General features: G+C 45.1%; 1 protein-coding gene across 1 annotated transcript in view; it reads right to left on the bottom strand.

Moving 5' to 3' along the window:
• The window catches only part of LOC148030904 (alkaline/neutral invertase E, chloroplastic-like), a 36,987-nt gene extending 17,104 nt beyond the window's left edge, over positions 1 to 19,883 (bottom strand). Inside the window, exon 1 of the mRNA XM_087684469.1 lies at positions 18,897 to 19,883. Within this exon, the coding sequence (XP_087540595.1) occupies positions 18,897 to 19,442 (546 nt within the window). The 5' untranslated portion in view covers positions 19,443 to 19,883. The remainder of the gene's footprint in view (positions 1 to 18,896) is intronic.
• Positions 19,884 to 21,950: the final 2,067 nt, after the last annotated feature.

Raw genomic sequence — 21,950 nt, 5'->3', positions numbered from 1 at the left:
CCGTAAGTTTATACATGTGGGAGTTTACACCTGAAGGGGCTTTACACCCAACAATGCTTGCTTCAGCTCATAAAAAGCTCTATGCAAGTAAAGTAACTTCCTCATGACTAGGAATGGAGAAACCTAATGGCTAAGCCACAGACTTTCCCATCCAAGTATCTAATGTGAGATAGGCAATGGGAGAAAAACTTTATTCATGATCAATACCTTGTTTTTTTCTTAAATCTTGCATCATTAGCCATGCCTTGTATTTGTCCAAGGTTCCATCTACTTTAGGTACAAAAATCCACTTCATACCAACAACATTCTTGTGAATTGGATGGTCTCCCAATCTCATTCCACCCAATACTCTCAAGCTATTTTTCCACAGCAAGTCACTAATCAAGATGCTTGAGGCTTGCCAACCACATACTCAGCTCTAAATGCGCTATGCAAATTGTTGTAGAGACCGATACAAACGAGGCATTAGGGGGGAGCCTAGTAAAGTGTCTAGGGCCCTCCAAGGTAGAATCAAGTAGGATGATCCTTGACTTCCACATAGTCTGCTAGTACAAGCAAGGTAACAGGTCCTTAGGAAGTGGTTGTGAAGAAAAGGACTTTGCAAATGGATCACAAGCTAAAAATAGCTATGGCTCAGAAGGCATAGGAGACAAAGCCTCATCAAGTGTAGACTCTAAGATCTGTAAATATCATTCCCAATGAAAACTGCATCCCTCCTAGCCGAGATCTTGTTTGACTGAGGATCAAACAACCTATAGCCCTTGGCTTCGAAAGAATAGCCTAGAAGAAGGGTTAAGTCAGCTCTAGACACAAGCTTGCCTCAGTTTTCATTTGGTGTGTGCACATACACACAATAACCAAAGAGTTTGAGGCATAGTTGAGACAAACTCTAACACAGAAATGGGAATGGGGAACGAAAACAGAAACAAAAACAGCAAACTTTAAGGAGGGGGAAACAAGAATGCCACATCATCAAGAAAAACGAAAAAGAGGGTGGGAAGGATTCACTCTTGAACCTTCCTCATGGTGGTGGTTTTTGTTATAGAGAAGCAAGATGGCTACATTGAGAGTGAAGTACAATAATTTATTTCTATTTTCTGCAGATTTTGGAATCCTTTTAGTAGCAGTCTGTTGTGACCTTATCCAGGGCTGGAGTGCCTTCTAAGGCTTTTTTGTGGGCAGGACTTGATCAAGTGCATTTGAACTTTGAAGACAAATAATAGCACAGTCGTCATCACGAAACCTGCCCACCTATAAGCATGCTAGAGATATGAGAGAGATGAATGTTTGCTTGTGACCGTAGAAAGCACCACTGCAAAAAGTTATACAAACTGAAACAACCCAAAAAATGAGACTGAGACTACCTTAGAAGAGACATCCAAAATATCATATTTCAGAATAAAGCCTCCAAGTAGAATAAATGACTTTGCCCACTTTGAAGATGGCAAAGCCAGTTTCTTATGAAATTGGTCAAACAATCATGCATAATGCTACAAGTGACTCAAATGGTTAGCATATAGTACATCCCATGGGTTAGAGTTGTGTATTAGTGGGCATTTTGTGTTTCATGCTAGCCTGAGGCTGGCTGCCTGATTTTGGGCACCAGTTCTCAGTTGCCCAACTCGTATTTTGGGCACCTAGTTTGAGCTGGCCAACTGGTCACCTACTTTGATATTTTTCTTGCCTATTTAAAGGTAGGCTCCCTCATTCATTTTACTTCAGTTGCATCCTAGTGGAGAGAGGGAGCATACCCACTACCAGTGACTTAGTGCCCAAGCTTTGTACTATCTTGTGCCTTGGTATATGGATTCCATTTCCCGAGCACGTTCATCCTGGATTATTTTGTTCTTTGCAGTGTTGTTCTTGGTTTTTGCATTTGTGCAGTCTATTACAGCAGTTTCTCACTTCGATTGCTGCCGCCTATTCTAGCATGGTATCAAACATCTGTGTTAGTGTTTTTAGTGCTGCTTACTGCTGCAGGTCTGAGTTTTTTCTGTTTTCGTGCTGATACTACCTACAATTGACTGCTGCACACTGTTCCCAAGGCTGGGTGACTTCTCTGTCTGCTGTTTAACCTGTTTCCTGCCCTCCCAAACCTGTGTGTCCAGGTCTGTACCCTGCATTTGACCAGCAGCGTCTGCATTTTCAGTTTCTATCCATCTTGCACAGCTGGGCAACCTTCATATGTGCTGAGTGACTGCTTTCCCTGGCTGCAAACTCTGTGTTTACCTCCCTGCAGGCTGCACTATAGTTTGTAACCTTCTCCCAGGTAATCTCTTCCTCTCGTGAGCTGCTTGCCTGAATCAATCCCCCCCCTCCGGGTCATTTTCAGTTCTCTTGTGGAGGGATGACATGTTCTTCGGCTGATGTATGCAGGACCTACTTGTAGTCTTGAACTCGTAAAGTTATTGGGCTGAACTCTCTCTCTCTCTCTCTCTCTCTCTCAGGCATTGCCTGCCTCTGCCCTCCCCAAGTATCAATCACCCTATTTGAAACCATTTAATTACAACAATCAACAAATAAACATATATTGAAATGCACAATTTACCTTAATAATCTTGGACATTAGACACTGTCATGAGGACATGAATTTTTGAAACCTAAAAACATGTGGATTAGTTTTTAATCACATGGTTAAGTAAATGTTGCACATGTGAGGTGTAACTGGGGTTAGAGTAAATTTACGAGCCCGGGACTCCAGGAAATCACGGGATGTCAAAGACAAAAGTTGCTATAAGTTATGCCACACAGGTAGTTGGTGGTGTCTCGTGCCAATTGTTGGCCTAGGTCATTCATTTGGCCATAAGTGTCAGTTGGTGACACTAGGAAAATGGCGTTTAATGGTACCTAATGCCAATCTGATGGTCAAGGATGGCGCAGAGACACTCGGGAATGGAAGTTGCCTAGCCAATTTAATTATTGGCTAGTCAGATTATTTTTCAGGGCACCGAAATAATTATAAGACTAATTTTCAGTATTTAAAGACTAAAAATTAATATTTAATTATGGATAATGCTAGAAAAACCATTTGGGAAGGCTGCCACTTGTCAAAAATGTCCATGTAAGACTGAAAAACGTCTTTAGAGGTTGAAGAGATGCAATTTTAGTGTATTCAGCCTGCAAGAGAGAGGGAGGACATGTTGCTGGTCTGATTTGCAGCCATTGGAGGACCTTTTGAGGTAGCCAAGGGCAGGAGAATACCAATCAACAGCAAGTGACAGCATCTACAGGCTGTTGAGACAAGGCAACGACAGTAAATGACTGATTTTCTTCAGTTCTTTGTATCTGTTGTTGAGACAGGGCAGCAGTAAGAAATGACAGATTTTCTTCCATTCTTTGCGAAGAAAGTCTGAATTTTCTCTCCTCGGCATTCTCTCTCATCTCCTAGCCTTTCTACAACCTTGCTCCAAAGATTTTAGCATTGAGTTCACCAAATACTGAGAAATTTCAGATTTCTCTGCTGTAAATCCTAATTTGCAACAGAAATTAGGGTTTAGCAGTAGCCTCAAGAAGTGTGCTAGAAATTGGAAGCTCCGAGACTTGGATTCAATAGGGCTGAAGCTGTTTTTAGCCTATTCAAGTGAAGGGACCAGCAAATATTTCAATTTGGGACATTTTCCATCTCCATCAAAGCGGATGAAGGCCAATTGAGTGCCCAAATTAAGGGGCAAATCAAATTAAAGACTTGCTAGTCATTTTGGATAACAAGGGGAGTTGGAATACTGAAAGGGATTGGGAGAATCCCACTGTACATCAACTTCTTCTTCAATTAAGTTAAATAAATACCAAAAGGGGCGCCAGTTTTAGGGCCAACAAGGTGTCCAATGTCCAAGATTATATGGTAAAGTGTGCATTTTAGTTTTGTGAATTTGTTAATTGCTATAAATAGTGCTTAATCAGGTTATTTACCACCCTGTCCGAGGAGGAAGGCTGGTTACAGACACCCTGTTGGCCCCAAAACTTGCCCCCTTTTCAGTATTTCTTTAACTTTGATTGCTAATGGAATCAGTACAAGCTGAGATTCCACAATCTCATTTGCTGTTCCAAAAGCCCCTTATTGTAATAACAATCAGCCAGAAATTTAGGGTATTTGTGCCTTGACTTTTCACCCAAGACTTGCACAATTGGAACCACAAACTGGCCAAATGCTGCCCCAATTTACAATGAATGGGCTGGCATCTGAATTCCCTCACAATTACATAAATTTCAGGTGTTGAACTCAGTGTAGGATGCCTTCTCCTATTGGCATGAGTCCTGAGGTGGTTGTCAAACCCTAATTTCTGCAAAAATTTAGGGTTTGCAACAGAAATCCTCCTATCCACCAAATATGGCTAGGATCTACTCCAAATAACTAAGAAATATTGAGATATTTTGAGAAAGTACTAGAGAAGGTGAGAGAAAGCCAAGATGAGAGAGAAATCTGATTTTCTTCATGAGAAAATTCTAAAATCTACCTGATGCTTGCTTCAACCTGCATTTAATGCAGTCACCTACTACCAAGCACCTCCAAAATACTGTCACTTGATCAACAATACTGTTGCCAACCCCTGGAAGGTATCTCCCTATTGTCCCCTGCCTATTAAGGCCCCCATATGCCTGTCTTTTGAAGCAAATTGTTTTTGTTTGATCAGAAAATGAACCATCAACTCTCTCTCTCTCTCTCTCTCTCTCTCTCTCTCTCTCTCTCTCTCTCTCTCTCTCTCTCTCTCCCCCAAGTTGTAAACCAAATGAATGGCTGAGACCTAGCTCCCAAAACGTTTTCTCAGTTTACATGGACATTTTTGCTAAGTGGCAATGCATTTTTTAGCACTATCCAGCCATTTAATTAATTTGTAAAATTAAATAACCTTGAAATTTAATTTCAACCCTTTTGATCCTACCCAAGTCCTTCTAACCCTACCCAAAATTAAATGTATCCATCCATAATTAAATTGGCTAGGCCATTTGTAACCTGGAGAGGTCTCCAACCATTGTTGACCCTTAGACTAATGCTAGCCCCTAGTGTCACCACTAATACTTATAAGCCAAATAACTACCCTAGGGTCAAAACTAACACTAGCTGACCCCAAAGCCAAGCTGGCATAGCTTATCACAACTTTTATCTTTGGCACCCACTGTATCCTTGGGGTCCTTGGCCTGTTACCATAAAATAACTACCATGTGCATCACATGTGCTAAACAACCTTGCACTTTTTTTTTTTCTTTTGCTAGTAAAATAAGGCTAATTATATTACTCAGAAGGATGATTATAACGAAGTGTACGTGCTCAACAGACTAGCTGGAGTTGATGCAAATCACAAATCCATCACGTATAAAAGCCTCTCAAGGCGGTCTAGGGGATGGGGGTAAGAAGCCATGGAGGAAGGGTGTATTGCCATCTGGGGCTGCCCGCCTGTATCACGAAGAACAGGTCATGGCCGCCCCAAGTGAGCAAAAAGTGAAGACGGAGCTCCTGACAAGCTCGAGACTCGCCCTGCACCTAGTCCCAACGGCCGCAGAGGGAGTGGATGATGGAGGTCCAAAGCTCTGTCAAAGTCGCATATACTAAAAGGCACATCCCGCCAAAAACCACCTTACAGCGTGCCTTCCAAATGTGCCATCATGTAAGACTCCCTATGATCTCCCATACCTCTGAGCGCTCTGTTGTGGGATCTAATACTTGGTAGCTAGGTAAAGCCTCCAAGCCGACCACTGCACAAGACCCAACCTCGATAAGGAAAATCGTGTCCTACATCTCGGCCTCATACAGAAGGTAACGGCCCTGGCTGACTGCTTGCTAGCAAAAATCTCCCCACGAGATACATCCAAGATTGGGTGCCACACGACGAAAAATACGGCAAGACCAAAGGCAGTGCTTTGGAGTTTCCAAGTGTTGCTGTGGGGAGCACTTGCAACCTCCATCCTGTTGCATCTGAGCCAACCAACTCCATACTAGACCCCCATATGCCAATAGCCAAAGGAAAGACGACACCCTCCTCGGCCTCCAACTATCCCACAACGACGCTAGAAAGTTCGACGGAAGGCATCCATAATGTTGTGCTCCGCCCAATATCTGCTACGCAAAGGTGCCCAATCCATGTCCTCCTACATCAGTACATGTCTACCAATCCTAGCTCTATACTCTAAGAACCTCACTGGCTTATTGGCGACCGCAATGGCCCGCCATAGCCACTCTCCAAGGTCCCACTCTAGCTCATCAAGTGGCCTGCTCTCCCATATCCAAAGGCACCACTCCTGAAACTCCTCTCAAGGCACATAAGGGTCCACTCGCCAGGTCTTCCCTTGGAGTCCAACCACGCGAATCCTCCTCCAAGAAAGGACAACAATCTTCTCATCTTGCTACCATCTGTCAAGAACCAACCGCCCCCCATCCTGCACAGTGAATAAAGTCCCGTAGAGGGCACTGCCCACTCTACTTGCCACCTATAAGAGGATACCTGCCAGCGAGAATCTAGCAACCCACACCTCACCACGCTCCACGGGCTCTCGGATCAAGGGATCTAGCCACTCCTAAGGGATCGTTGAGTCAATCTCTCTCCTTCTCACCTCAACTCCTCTCGCTGACAATCTGATGCTCACTACAACACCTCCTGATCCGTCATCTTGTACACCTCTCCCCACATCCTGATAGTACAGCCCACTGAATGTAGGGGCGCTCACCAATCTGTATCCCGTCTCCCGATCTTTGGCTTGGGGATTCCAAACCACTAGCAGCTGGTGGTCTATCTCCTCCTGACATCCTGGGAGCCTCTGAACTAGGGCCTTGCGAAAGGCCCTGCCACACTCGAAGTAAGCTGCGGAGGAAGGAAGATCTAAGTAGCGTGATCTCGGCAATCATGAAGATCCATCTCAAGGATGACCTCCATCCACCACCAAGCCTCAATTTACACTCCTAGGGACCCTCTTGCAAAAGAACTTTCCAAGTCTGCCCACCTGGCGTGAGACCACGGACCACTAGCTTGCCCAAAAGGGCCAAGCTCTGGAACTCTAGGTTGATGATCCCAAGCCCTCCCTCTCCGACTGATGCCAAATAATGGTCACCCACGCCACCTTGGCCCAGGAATCCCTGGAACCGTCTGAGCCAACCTAGAGAAAATTCCACACTAGGTGGCGAAGCTGAACCACACAAGACAAGGAGAATCATCAACAAGAGGCAGTGTACCAAGCCGTCGCTAGGAGAACCTAGTTGACCACTAGGACTCAGCCCGCTAAGGAAAGGCGGACTGTGCTCCAATAGGTCAGCTTCCACCTAATAGAGTCGAGAACTGGAAGAAACTGCTAGGCAGGAGTGATATCGAGTCCCACCTGGAACCCTAGATATCGGACGATCTGTCCCCTGCTCACCCATCTGAACCCCAAGTGGACACCCCACTCCGTGCTAGAGTCCGGATATGTAAGAAAACCAACCGACTTTCACCAGTTGATTTTTGCTCCAGCTATAGTGAAAAATATCTCCAGAGCTAGTCTCACTCTCTCCAACATCAGCTCATCATCCTCTACATAAAGAGCGGTATCATCTGCATACTCTGAGTCCAGCAGCTCAGTCTCCTCCCTCACTGGGAGTCAAAAGCCACATAGCCCTCTCACACGTGAGTGAGCGAAGAAAGTAGGGCATCGCCTCCGCAAAGAGTATGAAAAGATACAGGGCAAGAGGGCAGCGTTGCCAAAAACATCTCTCTAGCCGAAACTCCTCCCCCCTCTTGCCACCAATGAGAACCATGTGATACAAGGGAACAAGGGTGCCGTAGCACAAGAAAGATGATGAAGACAGCCACAAACCACGAACCGCAATGTCCTCCTAAAGGGGTGTAAGGGTAGTGAAGAGGTTGGAGAGAAGAGGTGACGGACTGAATGAATCAGCCGTGAGGAATGAATAAGAGAGTGGCCTATAAATAGTCAGAGTCAGTCTAGGATGGCACCCCTTTTTGGAGCTGTAAATCCTAAACGCAAACCCTAAACACAAAATGCAAAAACGCAAAAACGCAAACTGCGGATGAAGGGTTTCTCAACACCCCCTCTCAGGACCAAAAAGGGAAACAAGAGAAGAGTGAGGTGGAGATACAATGCTACATGCTGAAGAATACTCATGCAGCAGGTGCCACTTGGACAATGTCCCTCGTGGAAAAATTGTTCACTTGCCCAAGCGCCCTAGTACAAAGATGATGAAAACATGCAATGCAAAGGGTAAGATACAACAGGGGGAAGAAGCCGATGTCGAAGACAAAGTGCTGAAGCCTGTAGAATACCAAGAAGGGTAGGAACCCCCTCTCAACCTGGATGTAGATGCCAAAGAAGAAAGAGGAGCCTAATGTCGGTCTTCGTGTGGTGCCGAGAACCATAAGGAATGAAGAGGAGGAGGAAGAAGATGTAGAGGATCCCTAAGATCCAAGATTTCCACCGGAAAGGGAACCTGTAATAAAGAACAGTAGACAGAGTGAAGTGGAGAACCCGAAACTCAACCTCGGGAGAGAAGCCACTAGCTCCGTGCATCCATGCTAGAAGGAATACAAAGGCCTTGTCACCAAGTCGCGGCTGAACCTTCGAGATCCCGATCTAGGTGGTATGCAAAGATACTGGGTATCAGTAGAAGAGATGACTGGTCGAAGAGAGCCACCCCAAGAAAGGAGAGGATGGGTGAAGAACTTCATGGAGTAGGTTCCCCCTTTGAGGTGGGAGGTGGAGGGGCCCCCGGTGAAGTCGAAGAAGTAGATGCCTCCTCTGAGGGCAAAGAAATAACATCCCTCTCTGAATCCCCCTCTGAAGTAGATAGGGAATCCAAAAACTCATGGATCACGGACTCCAAAATGTTTGATGACCAAGGAAATGCCGCCGTTCGTGCAGAATAAGATATCTGGGGTGCCGAAGAGCTCCCAGAGGTAGCCTCTCGAACCTGAGTAGTTAAGGGTGGAGATAGGAAGGGCAGGGCTTAGAATGAGCAAGAGGTGGGCAACAGTCATTGTCTCTCAGTGGAGCAGACTGGGTAGCCGAAGAAGAGGAAGAAGTCGAGCAACCACTGTCTCTCGAAGGAGCAAACTGACGAGGAGACGTTATCAAACAATCACTATCTCTCAATGGAGTGGACTGCAGAACTACCGACCGTGGTAGCCACTGTATCCGAAAATAGATGGGAGAAGACTGCCGTTGGCATTGTGACGATCTCCAGGAGGTCGTAGCGTCAATCGATCCTCCATGTACTCGAAAGGACTTAGTGCGCATCGGATGCATCTTATTGCCTTGAGCATAGTACTCTGATAGTTGATGCAGAACGATCTCTGTGGCCCAGAAAGGAGAGGTGGCACAAGAAGTGCCTAGTGGAAGACGCATATACTCCGGGGGGATAGGGAGCAAAGGTCAAAAGTCATTACCCAATCGAACAAATCCTATCATGCCTTGATAGAAGTAGAACCACTCTCAATGAGAGATAACATGAAATGAAGCCCTTGAATCAATCAACCAACACTGAGCGTAAGCACACAAGGCATCAGTCAAATGTAAAACATCAAGAGAGAAATATGCAAGCATGTAATCATCATCCCAATCAATCTACACTACATTAATCTCTTCAATATTGATGCTAGACTTATTGGGGACAACGCTACAATCATCACATTTATCCTACACTATGCCCTTTCCCTTTTCGTTGCGCTTGTTACTCACGCATTTTATGGTATTGTGGCCGAATATGTGTTAGAGATTGTCATCCCCTGGACAGGCACAGTTAGGGTTTCTGCACAATTAGGGTTTGTACAGCAGTATACAGTGTGTTTTCCAGCCGGACAGCCACCCGAGAGGTTTACAATGTGCAGAGCAGGTTGACGGATCCGTCAAGGTCTGACGGAACAGACCAATGCCACATCAGCTGCCACATGGCAATCTAGTGCAGGTTGGCCAGATCTGTACCAGTCGGCTGCATTTAATGCAGCTGACCTGTCATATTTTATCGCATTTTCTCAGGCTATTTATAGCCGGTAGCCAGCACACTATTTATCGGGCAGATTGCAGCGTACTTCAAGGTGGACAGCAAGTTGCATCATCGAGGTGGAGACACGCAGTCACACGCACTGCGCCCGTGTACATATCTGCATATCTTTGTATACAGCATACCTTATACAGCAGATCTTCATCTTCCACTCTCTTTCTCTCTCTCCTCTCTGTGTTCACTCTCTCTCTCAGTCTTGGGCCCACGCTTCCGCATCGCTGCACTCTGACATGGTATCAGAGCAGTGAAGAAGGGCTGGCTGAGTGAAGAACCTGCCTGAAGAGGAGATTCCATTGCGACACAAGGCTGCGTTTCCAGTGTTCGAGGGCGAGCGGGAGGGCTGCGCATCGGAAAAAGGCTGAAGCGAGCATGGGCGAGCGGGAAAGGAGTCCAGTTGGTAAATTTGCTACTGTTTGCAGATGTTTGAAGAGGAGGAAGGCTGTGTTTTCAGCTTTCAAGTGTAGGTTTTACTTTTTCATCGCCTCCGGCGGTTGAAGAATGTTCGGGACGTGGAAGAAAGAGCCCTAGCAGGCTGCGTTTTCACAGTCAAAGGGGGCTGCTTTTGTGTTTGTGCAGGCATTGCAGGTGAAGATGTCTACAGAGATTGACTTGGAGTTCCAGACGATCATGGATCGGAAGGTGCCTGTCTTACCAGCTCTTCCCTCAGATCAAAACCTCGATGGTGACAATTACCGCATCTGGCGCGTGATGATGTTGGCCATCGTTGAGTCTTACGATTTGGCGGAGCTTGTACAGGAGGAGATCGACTGGCCCTTGGCGAGAGATGAGTCCAAACTCTCTTCCGATGCTCGTGCGGAGTTGGCCAAGGCCCAGTCTCACTAGGACAAACTGAATGTCCGGATTCGTTCTTTTCTTTTTGTCTTGTACTACAACCGTGATAGCTCACATCGAGCACTTGACGATGGCTCAGGAGATATGGCTGGAGCTTGACCAGATGTATAACCGGATGAACCTTATGAAGAGGGTTTCTTTGGAGGTGCAGATGCGGACCTTGTCCGTGAACAAGTCTTCTTCGTTGCGGGAGTACATCAACAAGCTTCGACAGCTTCAGATGCAGATTCAGAATGTGGGGAAGCCGATTTCCTCCGAAGACATGGCGATCACACTCTTGTCCCAGTTGCCGCCACGATTCGGTGCTTTTTACTCCGCCCTTATTGCTTCGGGTTGTGACTTCAATGGGAAGAGTTGGTTCCTATGGTCTTGGACCAAGAGGAACAACTGAAGGGATAGCATGCTTCCAAGTCAGAAGCATTGACAAGTCTAGCCTCTCAGAAGAAGGGGAAGGACCAAAAGAAGAAGAAGGAGGACAACAAGCCAAAGAAGGACAAGAAAAAAGAATCAACATGCCATATTTGTGGTCAAACCGGCCATTGGAAGAAGGATTGCCCCGACAAAGACAAGAAGGACTCCAAGGATTCTGGAGCGGTGGCTGCACCCTCATCAGCTGCGTTTCTTCATTTAGCAGTCATTGAGGACTCTACACCGCAGGCTTCTGATGCTGCGATGACAGCCCCACAGGCTCGAGAGTGGATCGTAGACAGTGGTGCCTCCCGGCACATGACTCCTTCATCAGTTGGTGTTGCCCAGTTGTGACCTTCGCGTGGGCAGATTCTCATCAGAGATAGCTCTTCGGTGTCTATTGCAGGACAAGGTGAGATGCAGCTTATTCCAGATGGACATGGTGGTATCCATACCTCAGAGGTGTTGCATATGCCAGGTTTAGGGTATCATCTACTTTCAGTTCATAAGATTTGTTCACTTGGACTTTTGGTGGAGTTTGACAGTGATTCGGTACGAGTCCTTGATCCTGGATCAAGAAAGGTTCTCTCATCAGGATATGAGGAGAACGGCATCTACAAATTGACATCTTCTACCGCTCTCACTACTCTTGTTCTTACCTCTCAGACACAGTCCGAGCTATGGAATGCTCGGTTTGGTCACCTAAACTATGATTATCTTCGGAGGGCGTCACGTGGACAGCTTGTTCGAGGATTGCCGGACATAGTGGTAAGCCAGCAACCATGCGTCTCCTGCATTCGTGGGAAACAGCATAGGGATGCGATTCCCAACAAAGCTTCGCGGCGGTCTACTTCACCGATGGAGCTTGTATCTACGGATCTTTGTGGCCCTATGAGGAACGAGTCCTTGAAAGGAAGCTCGTACTTCATGTTGATCCTAGATGACTACAGCAGGATGACTTGGGCCTACTTCTTGGCGTTGAAGTCAGAGGCTTTCTCCCACTTCAAGGATTGGCTTCTCTTTGAGGAGAACCGATCGGGCCGGCGATTGAAGACCTTGCGCTCCGACAAGGGTGGTGAATTTGTTTCTCATGAGTTTGCTCGTTTTTGTGCAGATAGAGGCATTCACCAAGTGTTTGCTAACACCAACACTCCTCAAGAAAATGGCATTCTTGAACGGAAGAACCGAAGTGTGATCGAGGAGGCACGCACCATGATGGAGCACTGACAGACACCTCAGTTTCTGTGGGCCGAGGCTGTGGCTACTGCAGTCCACATCCTCAACCAATCCCCCACTTCGGCCGTTGATGGGATGACACCTTTTGAGGCTTACTTTGGGACTAAGCCCGATGTTTCTTATTTTAGGGTTTTTGGGTGTGATGCCTATGTTCACATTCCCAAGACTCGTCATGATAAATTTGAAGCGGCTTCCCGAAGACAGGTGTTCTTTGGCTACAGCTCTCAGTCCCAAGGCTATCGCTTGTATGATCCCGTAAAGCGGGATGTGTACACAAATCGAGATGTGCGGTTTGTGGAGGTTCCGGCCATAGCAGCGGGTGAGGAGCATCCCGTTCTTGGAGACCCAGGAAAGAGTTGGGCTCCCGAGACAGTTCCTTTGGAGCCAGCACCTTTTGATTCCAATTCTGTTTCAGATACAGAGTCTACTCTTCCACCGGTCACCCCCGAGGAGCTACCACCGGTGGATATCCCAGAGTCTTCAGCTGATGGAGAGCGACGAGGAGAGATCCAGCCTCCTCCTCGTTGGGCCCATGACACACTCCGAGATTCAGGGATCGAGGGGGTCCCTGAGGAGAGGGGACCGCAGGATGGTCTGCGGCGGTCACAAAGGCACCACGCACATTCTACGGAGCTTGTTTGCTCTAACTATTGTTTGATGACCCGTGTTATGCAGGATCAAGAGCCCACCTCCGTGACGGAGGCTTTACATTCCACACCATGGAAGAAAGCTATGGAAGCCGAGTTAGAGGCTATTGAGAGGAATGGCACTTGGTACCTCGTGCCTCGCCCCTCTCATAAGAAGGTGATTGGTGTCAAATGGGTCTTCAAGACCAAGTACCTTAGCGATGGTTCTTTGGACAAGCACAAGACTCGCCTTGTTGCTAAAGGTTTTGCACAGCGCCCAGGGATTGATTGTCATGATACTTTTGCCCCCATTGCTCGTATGGCGACTATTCGAGTTGTTCTTGCCTTGGCTGGCCATAGGAGATGGCCTGTCTACTAGTTGGATGTAAAGTCGGCCTTCCTCAATGGTGATTTGAAGGAGGAGATCTATGTAGAGCACCCTCCTGGCTTTGGACCTTCAGATGGGCAAGTCTACAAGTTAAAGAAGGCCTTGTATGGCCTAAAGCAGGCCCCACATGCATGAAACGAGAAGATTGACTCGTTCCTTCAGTCACAGTTGGGATATCGGCGCTCCAAGGCCGATCCGCAACTTTATGTATACACTTCCGAGGCTGGTTGTGTGCTTTTTGTGTTGTATGTTGACGATTTGATTGTCACAGGTGATCATGCACAGAAGGTCGAAGAGCCGAAGGCAGCTTTACATCAGATGTTCAAGATGACGGACTTGGATCTACTCCACTTCTTCTTGGGCCACGAGATTTATCAGTCTCAGAGGGGGATTTTCATCTCCCAGCAGAGATATGTATAGGAGCTCTTGGTTTCTTTTGCAATAGAGGATTGTCAGACCATTTCTACTTCTATGGATCCGAACTGGAAGGCCACTTCACATTTAGATTCTCCTTTGGCGGATGCTTCCCGCTACCGTCAGTTGATTGGATCATTGATTTGGCTCCTCAACACTCGTGTTGATCTTTGTTTTGTTGTAGGTCTCTTGGCGGGGTTCATGAGTGAACCTCAGAAAGTCCATTGGCAGGCTGCCCAAAGGATACTTTGGTATTTGAGGGGGACCTCTGACTTAGGGATTCATTATCCAGCAAGCACAGGTGGTTCAGATCTTGTACTTGCAGGTTGGAGCAACTCGAATTGGGCTGGCGATGTGGACCACAAGCGGTCTACTACAGGCTATTGTTTTACCTTGGGTGCAAGTGTTATCTCATGGAGTAGCAAGAAGCAGCCCACGGTAGCCCTTTCTTCTACTGAGGCAGAGTATCGGGCCGCGTCTTCCACCACATGTGAGGTTGTGTGGCTTAGAAGATTGTTGGAGGAGCTTGGCTGCCCCTAGACTCGTCCTACTTTTCTACGATGCGACCATGAGAGTTGCATTGCCTTGGCACGGAATCCTGTTTTCCATGCCCGGACGAAGCACATAGAGATCTAGTACCACTTCATCAGGGAGAAGCTTCTAGATGAGACCATAGATGTGGAGTACTGTAAGACGGAGAACAATCTTGCAGATTTGTTTACGAAGGCGCTTTCCCAAGCTCTACTTCGGAGACATGCCAGATCCCTCAACCTTATGCCCCGTCCAGGCTCTGAGAGGGGGTGTTAGAGATTGTCATCCCCTGGACAGGCACAATTAGGGTTTGTACAACAGTATACAGTGTGTTTTCCAGCCGGAGAGCCACCCGAGAGGTTTATAGTGTGCGGAGCAGGTTGACGGATCCGTCAGGGTTTGACAGAGCAGACCAGTGCCACGTCAGCTGCCACGTGGCAGTCTAGTGCAGGTCGGCCAGATCTGTACCAATCGGCTGCATTTAATGCAGCCGACTTGTCATATTTTATCGCATTTTCTCAGGCTATTTATAGCCGGTAGCCAGCACACTGTTTCTCACTTGAGATTGCAGATTCCAGCAGGAGATCGGGCAGATTGCAGCATACTTCAAGGTGGACAGCAGGTTGCATCATGGAGGTGGAGACACGCAGTCACACGCACTGCGCCTGTGTACATATCTGCATATCTTTGTATACAGCATACCTTATACAACAGATCTTCATCTTCCTCTGTCTCTCTCTCTCTTCTCTCTATGTTCACTCTCTCTCTCAGTCTTGGTCCCACGCTTCCACATCGCTGCACTCTGACAATATGACCTGGCTTTCCACAATAATGACAAGTCAATGCAGACTTGCAGCCAAGGAACTTACTGCGAGACTATCCATGTGACTGAGAATAAGACTTCTGAGAGTCTCTCCCACGGCGGTCATTACTGCTCTTAACATTACTACCTCTAACTATCAAAGCATAAGAACTATTGGAAGCATCAATTCAATAATGCATCCTCTACGTCCTGCGATTGCAACCCATCAGCAAGCATATTTGCACACATAGCAGTATAGAATGTGACCCATAATTCAAGCAATGTAACCAACAAGAATAAGGATGGAAGATTCCATAGACATCATGGATTTTCTCCCATAACTGACATACAGTCTACCCTTCAAAGACAACATTATAGAATACCTGCTTAGAGAGTAATAAAATGATTGTAGACTTGCATAACTCATTCAATTTAACTTAATCCTCCACATCAAAGCGTTTGGGCTTTACACCCTCGTGTCTGAATGGCTTAATCTATAATTTCTGTACCAAAATTGCCATATATGTGCCTTCCAATAGCTGTAATTAGTGCCATTCAATTTGTCAATGTTAAAGATAGCATTGTCATTTAATCCATCAGCTATCATATTAACAAATGAAAGCACAGTACAAGAAAACAGGCTTCTATAAATGACTACAAATCACAGAAAAGACGAGGGCTAAACAGAAGAAAACACCAAAGTATAGGGCTAGCCACTGGCCACTAACTGTCAATAGTAATGAACTATCAAATTAAAGCATTTGCTCTCATAAAGAATACATAAACCTGCAATTACAACACTTCTATAATAAATGCAACAGTGAATCCAAGATCAATTGTGGGCAATCAATCAAGAAAATCCAAGCTCACACTGCTAGGTATGTCTTGCAACAAACGAGATATGTAAGAGTAGCTAGCAGTGAAGATGCATACAACTGGTACCAAGATCTATTACAACCTCAGTATGTCAATAAACCATACATCTAATAGGCATAGACATCATGCATGTAGTAGGTCTCAGGAGGAGTAGAAGAAAATTGCCACATGCATGACCAACTCAACAAGGGTAACAAAACTCAATACATAGCCTAGCAGTGTGTATACGTCATTGACACCACTTTGGCAAAATAGGTGCCGAGTCCAAAGCATGATTCAAATCAGCCCACTAGGCAAGTAACCGCATCCAAGAAGCATCAAGAGAGTATATACATAACTCCATGAGTCCCACTATCTCAAGAAAAGAAGCTCAAGCTCAGCTTTATAATGAATCCAAAGCTCAATGGAAATAGCCAAGTGTCAAGTGACTCCCACTAAAACAAAACCGAATACCAACTAAGTAGGACAAGCTTAATACATCATGTGCATGACATCCGAGCATCCAAGATACATCAAGTACATAGCTGGGAGCATAAAACCCAATAAAATCTTCAAGCCCGTATGTAACAATCATTATAGCAACTAACCAAACCTCCAAGACATGTAACTAAGCTCAAATGCGAAGCTCAAAGAATTCTATAAGCATATCCAGCCAAGCATCAATACATCCAAATGGTATACCCAAATAGTATTAAATGCCAATAGGCATAACTTTCACACTGAAATAGCTTGCTGCCCACTGTATTACAACAATGAATGCCATGCATAAACTAAGCTATGGTAGCTCAAATCAAGCGAAGAGCATCTCAAGACATCCTGCAAATATATACCAATGATCTAGCATCCATAGGCATAAATATGAGCTCCAAAACTCTCAGAGTATGCTGTCCCAGACATGTGAACAGCAGGTCTGCTGTATATTACAGTAGTAATAGTGAGTAGGGAGCTCCAAAATGATGCCAATTGTGAAGCACTAATGCGAGGGAAGGTCCACAATGATTACCAAGTGGTCAATGCATGTCCAAAAGCTCGGGGAGAGGTCAAGCTAATTAGAAATGGGGCCAATAGCAGCAGGCACAAATCATGCTGCTGCTGCTGGGGTTGCTGCTACTGTAGCTGAAGGTGATGGAGTTCAAGAGGCATTCTAAGGTGCTCAAACAAGCCTCCTCAATGCCAAGAGGAAGCTTACACAAGCCAAGGAGTGAGTAAGCACTAAGCAACAAAGGTTACCTCTTCAAGCTGAAGCCATAGCTCCCATTGATGATGGTGTTGTAGGTATCAATTCTAGGCTGAAGCCAAGGGCGGGTCAAAGCTCATTGCTCTCAGCTCTCATACCGGTTGAAGGGAGAAGCCACAGTGGGAGCACGAGCAAGTGGAAGAAAAAGAGGTGCAAGCTATGGAGAGAGAGAGAGAGAGAGAGAGAGAGAGAGGATGTGGGAACTCCAACAGTCATGATGTGTGACCAATCTTTCCTTATTCATTAGTCACTGAAAGAATAAAGAATGAAGTAACAATGATGGGCACCCACCACCTACAATATACAAGTGTGTGTGTACTATACGTGTAGTGAATACAGGGGCGACGTAGACAGAGGTGCCTTTATTCCCAACATTGACATCAAGGTCTTTCCATGCACCTTTGAGGTGGCTTGATCACCCACTACTTGGGTATCTATGGTCCTATCTAAGTGTCATTGTTGTACATACTATGATGAGTCATTATCATCATCTATTTTTTCCATTAATCGACCATGATCTAAGAGAGGGTGTTAGCATACAGTACATCTCATGGATTAGAGCTATGCATTATTGGATATTTTGTGTTTTATGCTAGAGTGGGCTAAGACTGACCACCCTAATTTTGGGTGCCAGTTCTCAACTAGACAACTGGTATTTTGGGCATCTAGTTTGGACCAGTTAAATAGTCATCTACTTTGGTATTCTTCTTGCCTATTTATAGGCGAGCTCCCTTCTCATTCATTTCACTTCAATTGCATCATGGTGGAAAGAGGGAGACCGTGCACACTACCAATGACTTGGTGCCTGAGCTTTGTACTGTCTTGTACCTTGGCATACGTATTCCATTTCTCAAACATATTCATCTTGAATTCGTTGTTCTTTGCAATGCTCTTCTTTGTTTTTGTGTTTGTGCAGCCTATTACAGCACTTTCTCTAGCTTCCATTGTTTCCCCCTATTCTAACACAAGCTCCTAGAAAGTTAGTAACTAAGACTAAGATAGATCTTATTTAGAAACAAAGTCATTTGGTCATCCTTCGACTTGCGTAATCCAATCTAGCAAACTTGGCAAGTAATCGCCAATATTTGGCAAGTTTGACCTTTAAGTTATCCCCGCTTAGAGATCTTGAGCGCTTAGAGCTCAAGAGTCTAAATTGAAGTGACAAGTCCTCTCCCAACTACATAGCAGTCCAATCAAGTGTGCCCATTGATCAAAGGCAAGGTCAAAATGTTCCCGCTTCCTACCCCTTTCCTACCTAGCCGTTGACCTCTCTTCCTGCTAGGCAAACTGTCTTTTGTGATGGGCAACATGTTTTCTCAGCCTTTGGAGTTGTTTTGCCTACTAATTGGTTTTTTGGGGTTGGAACTCATACAAGCGATTATAATCATATGGGTTGAGTTCAAGAATTGTTGTTGTGGTAAGTGGGTTGTATGGCATCTACGGAAACAACAAAGAGGTTGTGCAGTTGAGAGAGAACTTCAAAAAGGGTTCCTATGCATACAAGGCTGATGAAAAGAATTGTTTGACAGTCTTGTAAATTGAAATACCTGCAATTGAAGAGTGTGAAGCAAGAAGTTCCGCACTATTTCATGTTCACCATTAAGTAAGAATGCCATAGCTGATGGGATGAAGTCTCTAATAAAAACCTGATCATAATTGAGTGTATTTGACTCTGTTGGGTCATTGGCAGCAATTGTACCAACAGGATTGCCACAATAAGTGACAATTGCAGCTCTCAGAAAATCCCAAGCTTCCTCTTCAAGTGATGTTCCTGTGTTTAGGTTCCTAGACTTGCCATTTACATGTGTTGAAGAAGCTGACTTGGTATAGCTAGGCTCTTCTACTACCATATATTTGGACCCAAAAGGGCCACGGGAGACCTCGGATCTGCCAGTGGTCTTATCACGAGAATGAATGACCTGCTGCTTATAGTTGAAATTCACATGCTCGCATCTGGGTCGACGAGAAGAGCTCGAAACCCCTGCTGCCCCTTTTGCTAAAACCTGCCCACAATCTTGCCTCTTTCCTGAGAGTGGAAGCAAACCAAGACTCCTGTCGAGGCAGTGTGGAGTAGTTGGAAAATGAGATTTCATTCTGTCCAAAGGCCGTTTTAAGGTGAGAAGAGATCGCTGATTGGCATGAAGTCCAATGAAGCCCTAAGCTTAAACCTCTTTGAAACCTGATGTGTCCGAATGCTATTATGTCCAGATGATGTCGTTTTGTTAGCTCTCAGCCCTACTCTCTGAAAAGAAATGCAGCTGGGAGAGGGAAGCGGAAAATGGTGGCTTGTCTTGAAACACACAGCAGCAATCAGACAGATGGAAAGATCAGACCCTCCATCACGCGAACTTCTCCTGCACCACCACCCATCATCTTCCATTCACGAGAGGACCGGCCACTCTCTGTGCAGGGGGTTTTGTATTGACTTTGAAGTATTGGGCGCACGTGTCACGCGCTCGTGCTGCCACGTATCCAGTGTCCTTCTCGTGTTCCAAGATCGGTGTTCCAACTTCCAAGGTCTTTGCAAATTGCCATCATATGATATGAGGAATGAGGATTTGAAATGCCCCATTTGTAGATGGGTTCTTTTCAAAAGTATATTATATTGACTCAATATTCTAAGGGGAGGTTGTAGTAACGGTAAAGGAATCATGTACTAGTAGGGTAAGGGGGCCGACCCTCAATGCTATTGACAACGAGGCCCCCTACTTTGTACTATTCAAAGAGCCAATTCTATGATGTGCGTGCCCCGCTCAAAGACAGAAATATCTTCTTTGATTGGACAATTTGAACATTTCTTGCTGGTGTCCTTCTGTCACAAATCTCCCCTCACCATTGTCACAAAATGTCGGGTAAAATTTTCAACAAAAATACTTCAAAAGAAATGACCATCTCATATCACTCATCAAAGCATTAGCATCCTTTTTTTTGAACCATTGCTCTATCCCAGCAATTATAGCACTATGCCTCTACCGACCAAATTGGATGGAATTTGGAAGTGTGACAAGGGGCCTAATAGTTGTCACTAATCCGGCCCCCTTACACTATTCAAGGGCTTCAAGTTAGGGCCATATCACACCTGGTGTGAGTGGGGGCAGTGGAGCTCCATTAAACCCACTTGCAAGGCACCACTACCAAAAAGCGCCAAGGTGAGTGGGGTTAACCCTAAACTGCATTTGCCCTTTTAAAACCTTGGAGAATGGAGGGGCTAACATGGTTATAGTTGCACTAGTGAATAGTCATTCAAACTTTTCGCTATTGTCAAAGATGATGCATGTAGAAGCCAATGTGAGAGGGGCAACCAACATGATCATGATATTTCATCTACTTTTTGTGCCGAGCTCTTCCTTGGACAACCACTCCTTAATGTGTTTCCCCTACAACCCTTGGTGCCACAAGCCTCTAACCAAAGTCATTTTTATGTATACATTTTTGTCGTGCCTTTTTGGCATGACTTGGGTATCATAAATTCCCATGCCTTCAATGAGCCAAAGTCACTACTAATAATAACAATAGCAATTAGTCTTTAAACACTTACATGGAAACATTGGTTGGTATTAAAGTAAGTATAAACAATTTTAAACCTTTTTTTAAGACTTCTTTTCACTATAAGGAAGTGCATGTATGGCAATGCTAAGTTAACGATAGTTTCCATGGCATTGCAATAAGCATAGCTACTAGTAACAATGATAATAACAATGCTATATAATGCAAAAAAAGGCCAAAATAGTCATAGTATTTTTGGTATAATTGTTTGCTACATAGAGAGAGAGAGAGAGAGAGAGAGAGAGAGAGAAGGGGGGAGTGAGCGATACAAAGAGGGAGAAGAAGGAGAGCATGAAGAAGGAAAGCTTTAGAGAGAAGGAGAAGATTGCAAAGGAGAAGGAGTGGGAGCATATGTGCATCTTTAAGCCTCAAGATAAGCCCTTTTCTCCTTCCCTCCCTCTTTCCTTTTTACATATTCTATATGGAGAGAGAGGCGCGCCGGGGGGGGGGGGGGGGGAAGCAATATAGAGAGGGAGGAGAAGAAGAAGAAGAAATATAGAGACAAAGCGCATGAGGGAGATGGAGATAGGGAAAGAGAGGGAGAAGGACAAGGAGAGAGAAAGAGAAAGGGGGAGGGGGAGAGAAAATTCTGAAAATTTGGAATGAGAAAGAGGCCAAGGTAGAGAGAAAGAGAAAGATAGGGCAGAATGAGATAGAGAGGGAAAGGGGAGAGAAAATTCAAATAGAAGAGTGAAATTTACAAAAATCTAGAAAGAGAGAGGGTGATGGAGATGGAGATGGAAAATAAGAGAGAGAGGAAACCATGGAAATTTTTTGTATTAAAATATGTTAATTCAAAAGTTCCAAGTATGTATAAGAGAGATGGAAAAAGAGAGAGGGAGTGTAAGAAAAAATCGTTTTATGTAAAAAAATAATTTTAAACTTTATTTTATCAAAATATATTATGTTTAATATAAAGGAGAGTGGGTGATATTTATATAGCCAATGTTATTTTTTAGAAGAAACATAGTGATTTAAATTGTTATATATATTATAACATGTTGTTATTTTATTAAACAAAGAGAGTAAGAGAGTAAGAAAGAAAGAAGATGATT

The sequence above is a fragment of the Lygodium microphyllum genome, chromosome 9 (assembly GCF_053477565.2).
Source record: "Lygodium microphyllum isolate KBCC chromosome 9, Lygodium_microphyllum_v1.1.10, whole genome shotgun sequence".
NCBI classification, from domain to species: Eukaryota; Viridiplantae; Streptophyta; class Polypodiopsida; order Schizaeales; family Lygodiaceae; genus Lygodium; species Lygodium microphyllum.
The sequence above is the reverse complement of the archived record's forward strand: the minus strand, read 5'-3'. Positions and strand labels throughout refer to the sequence as shown.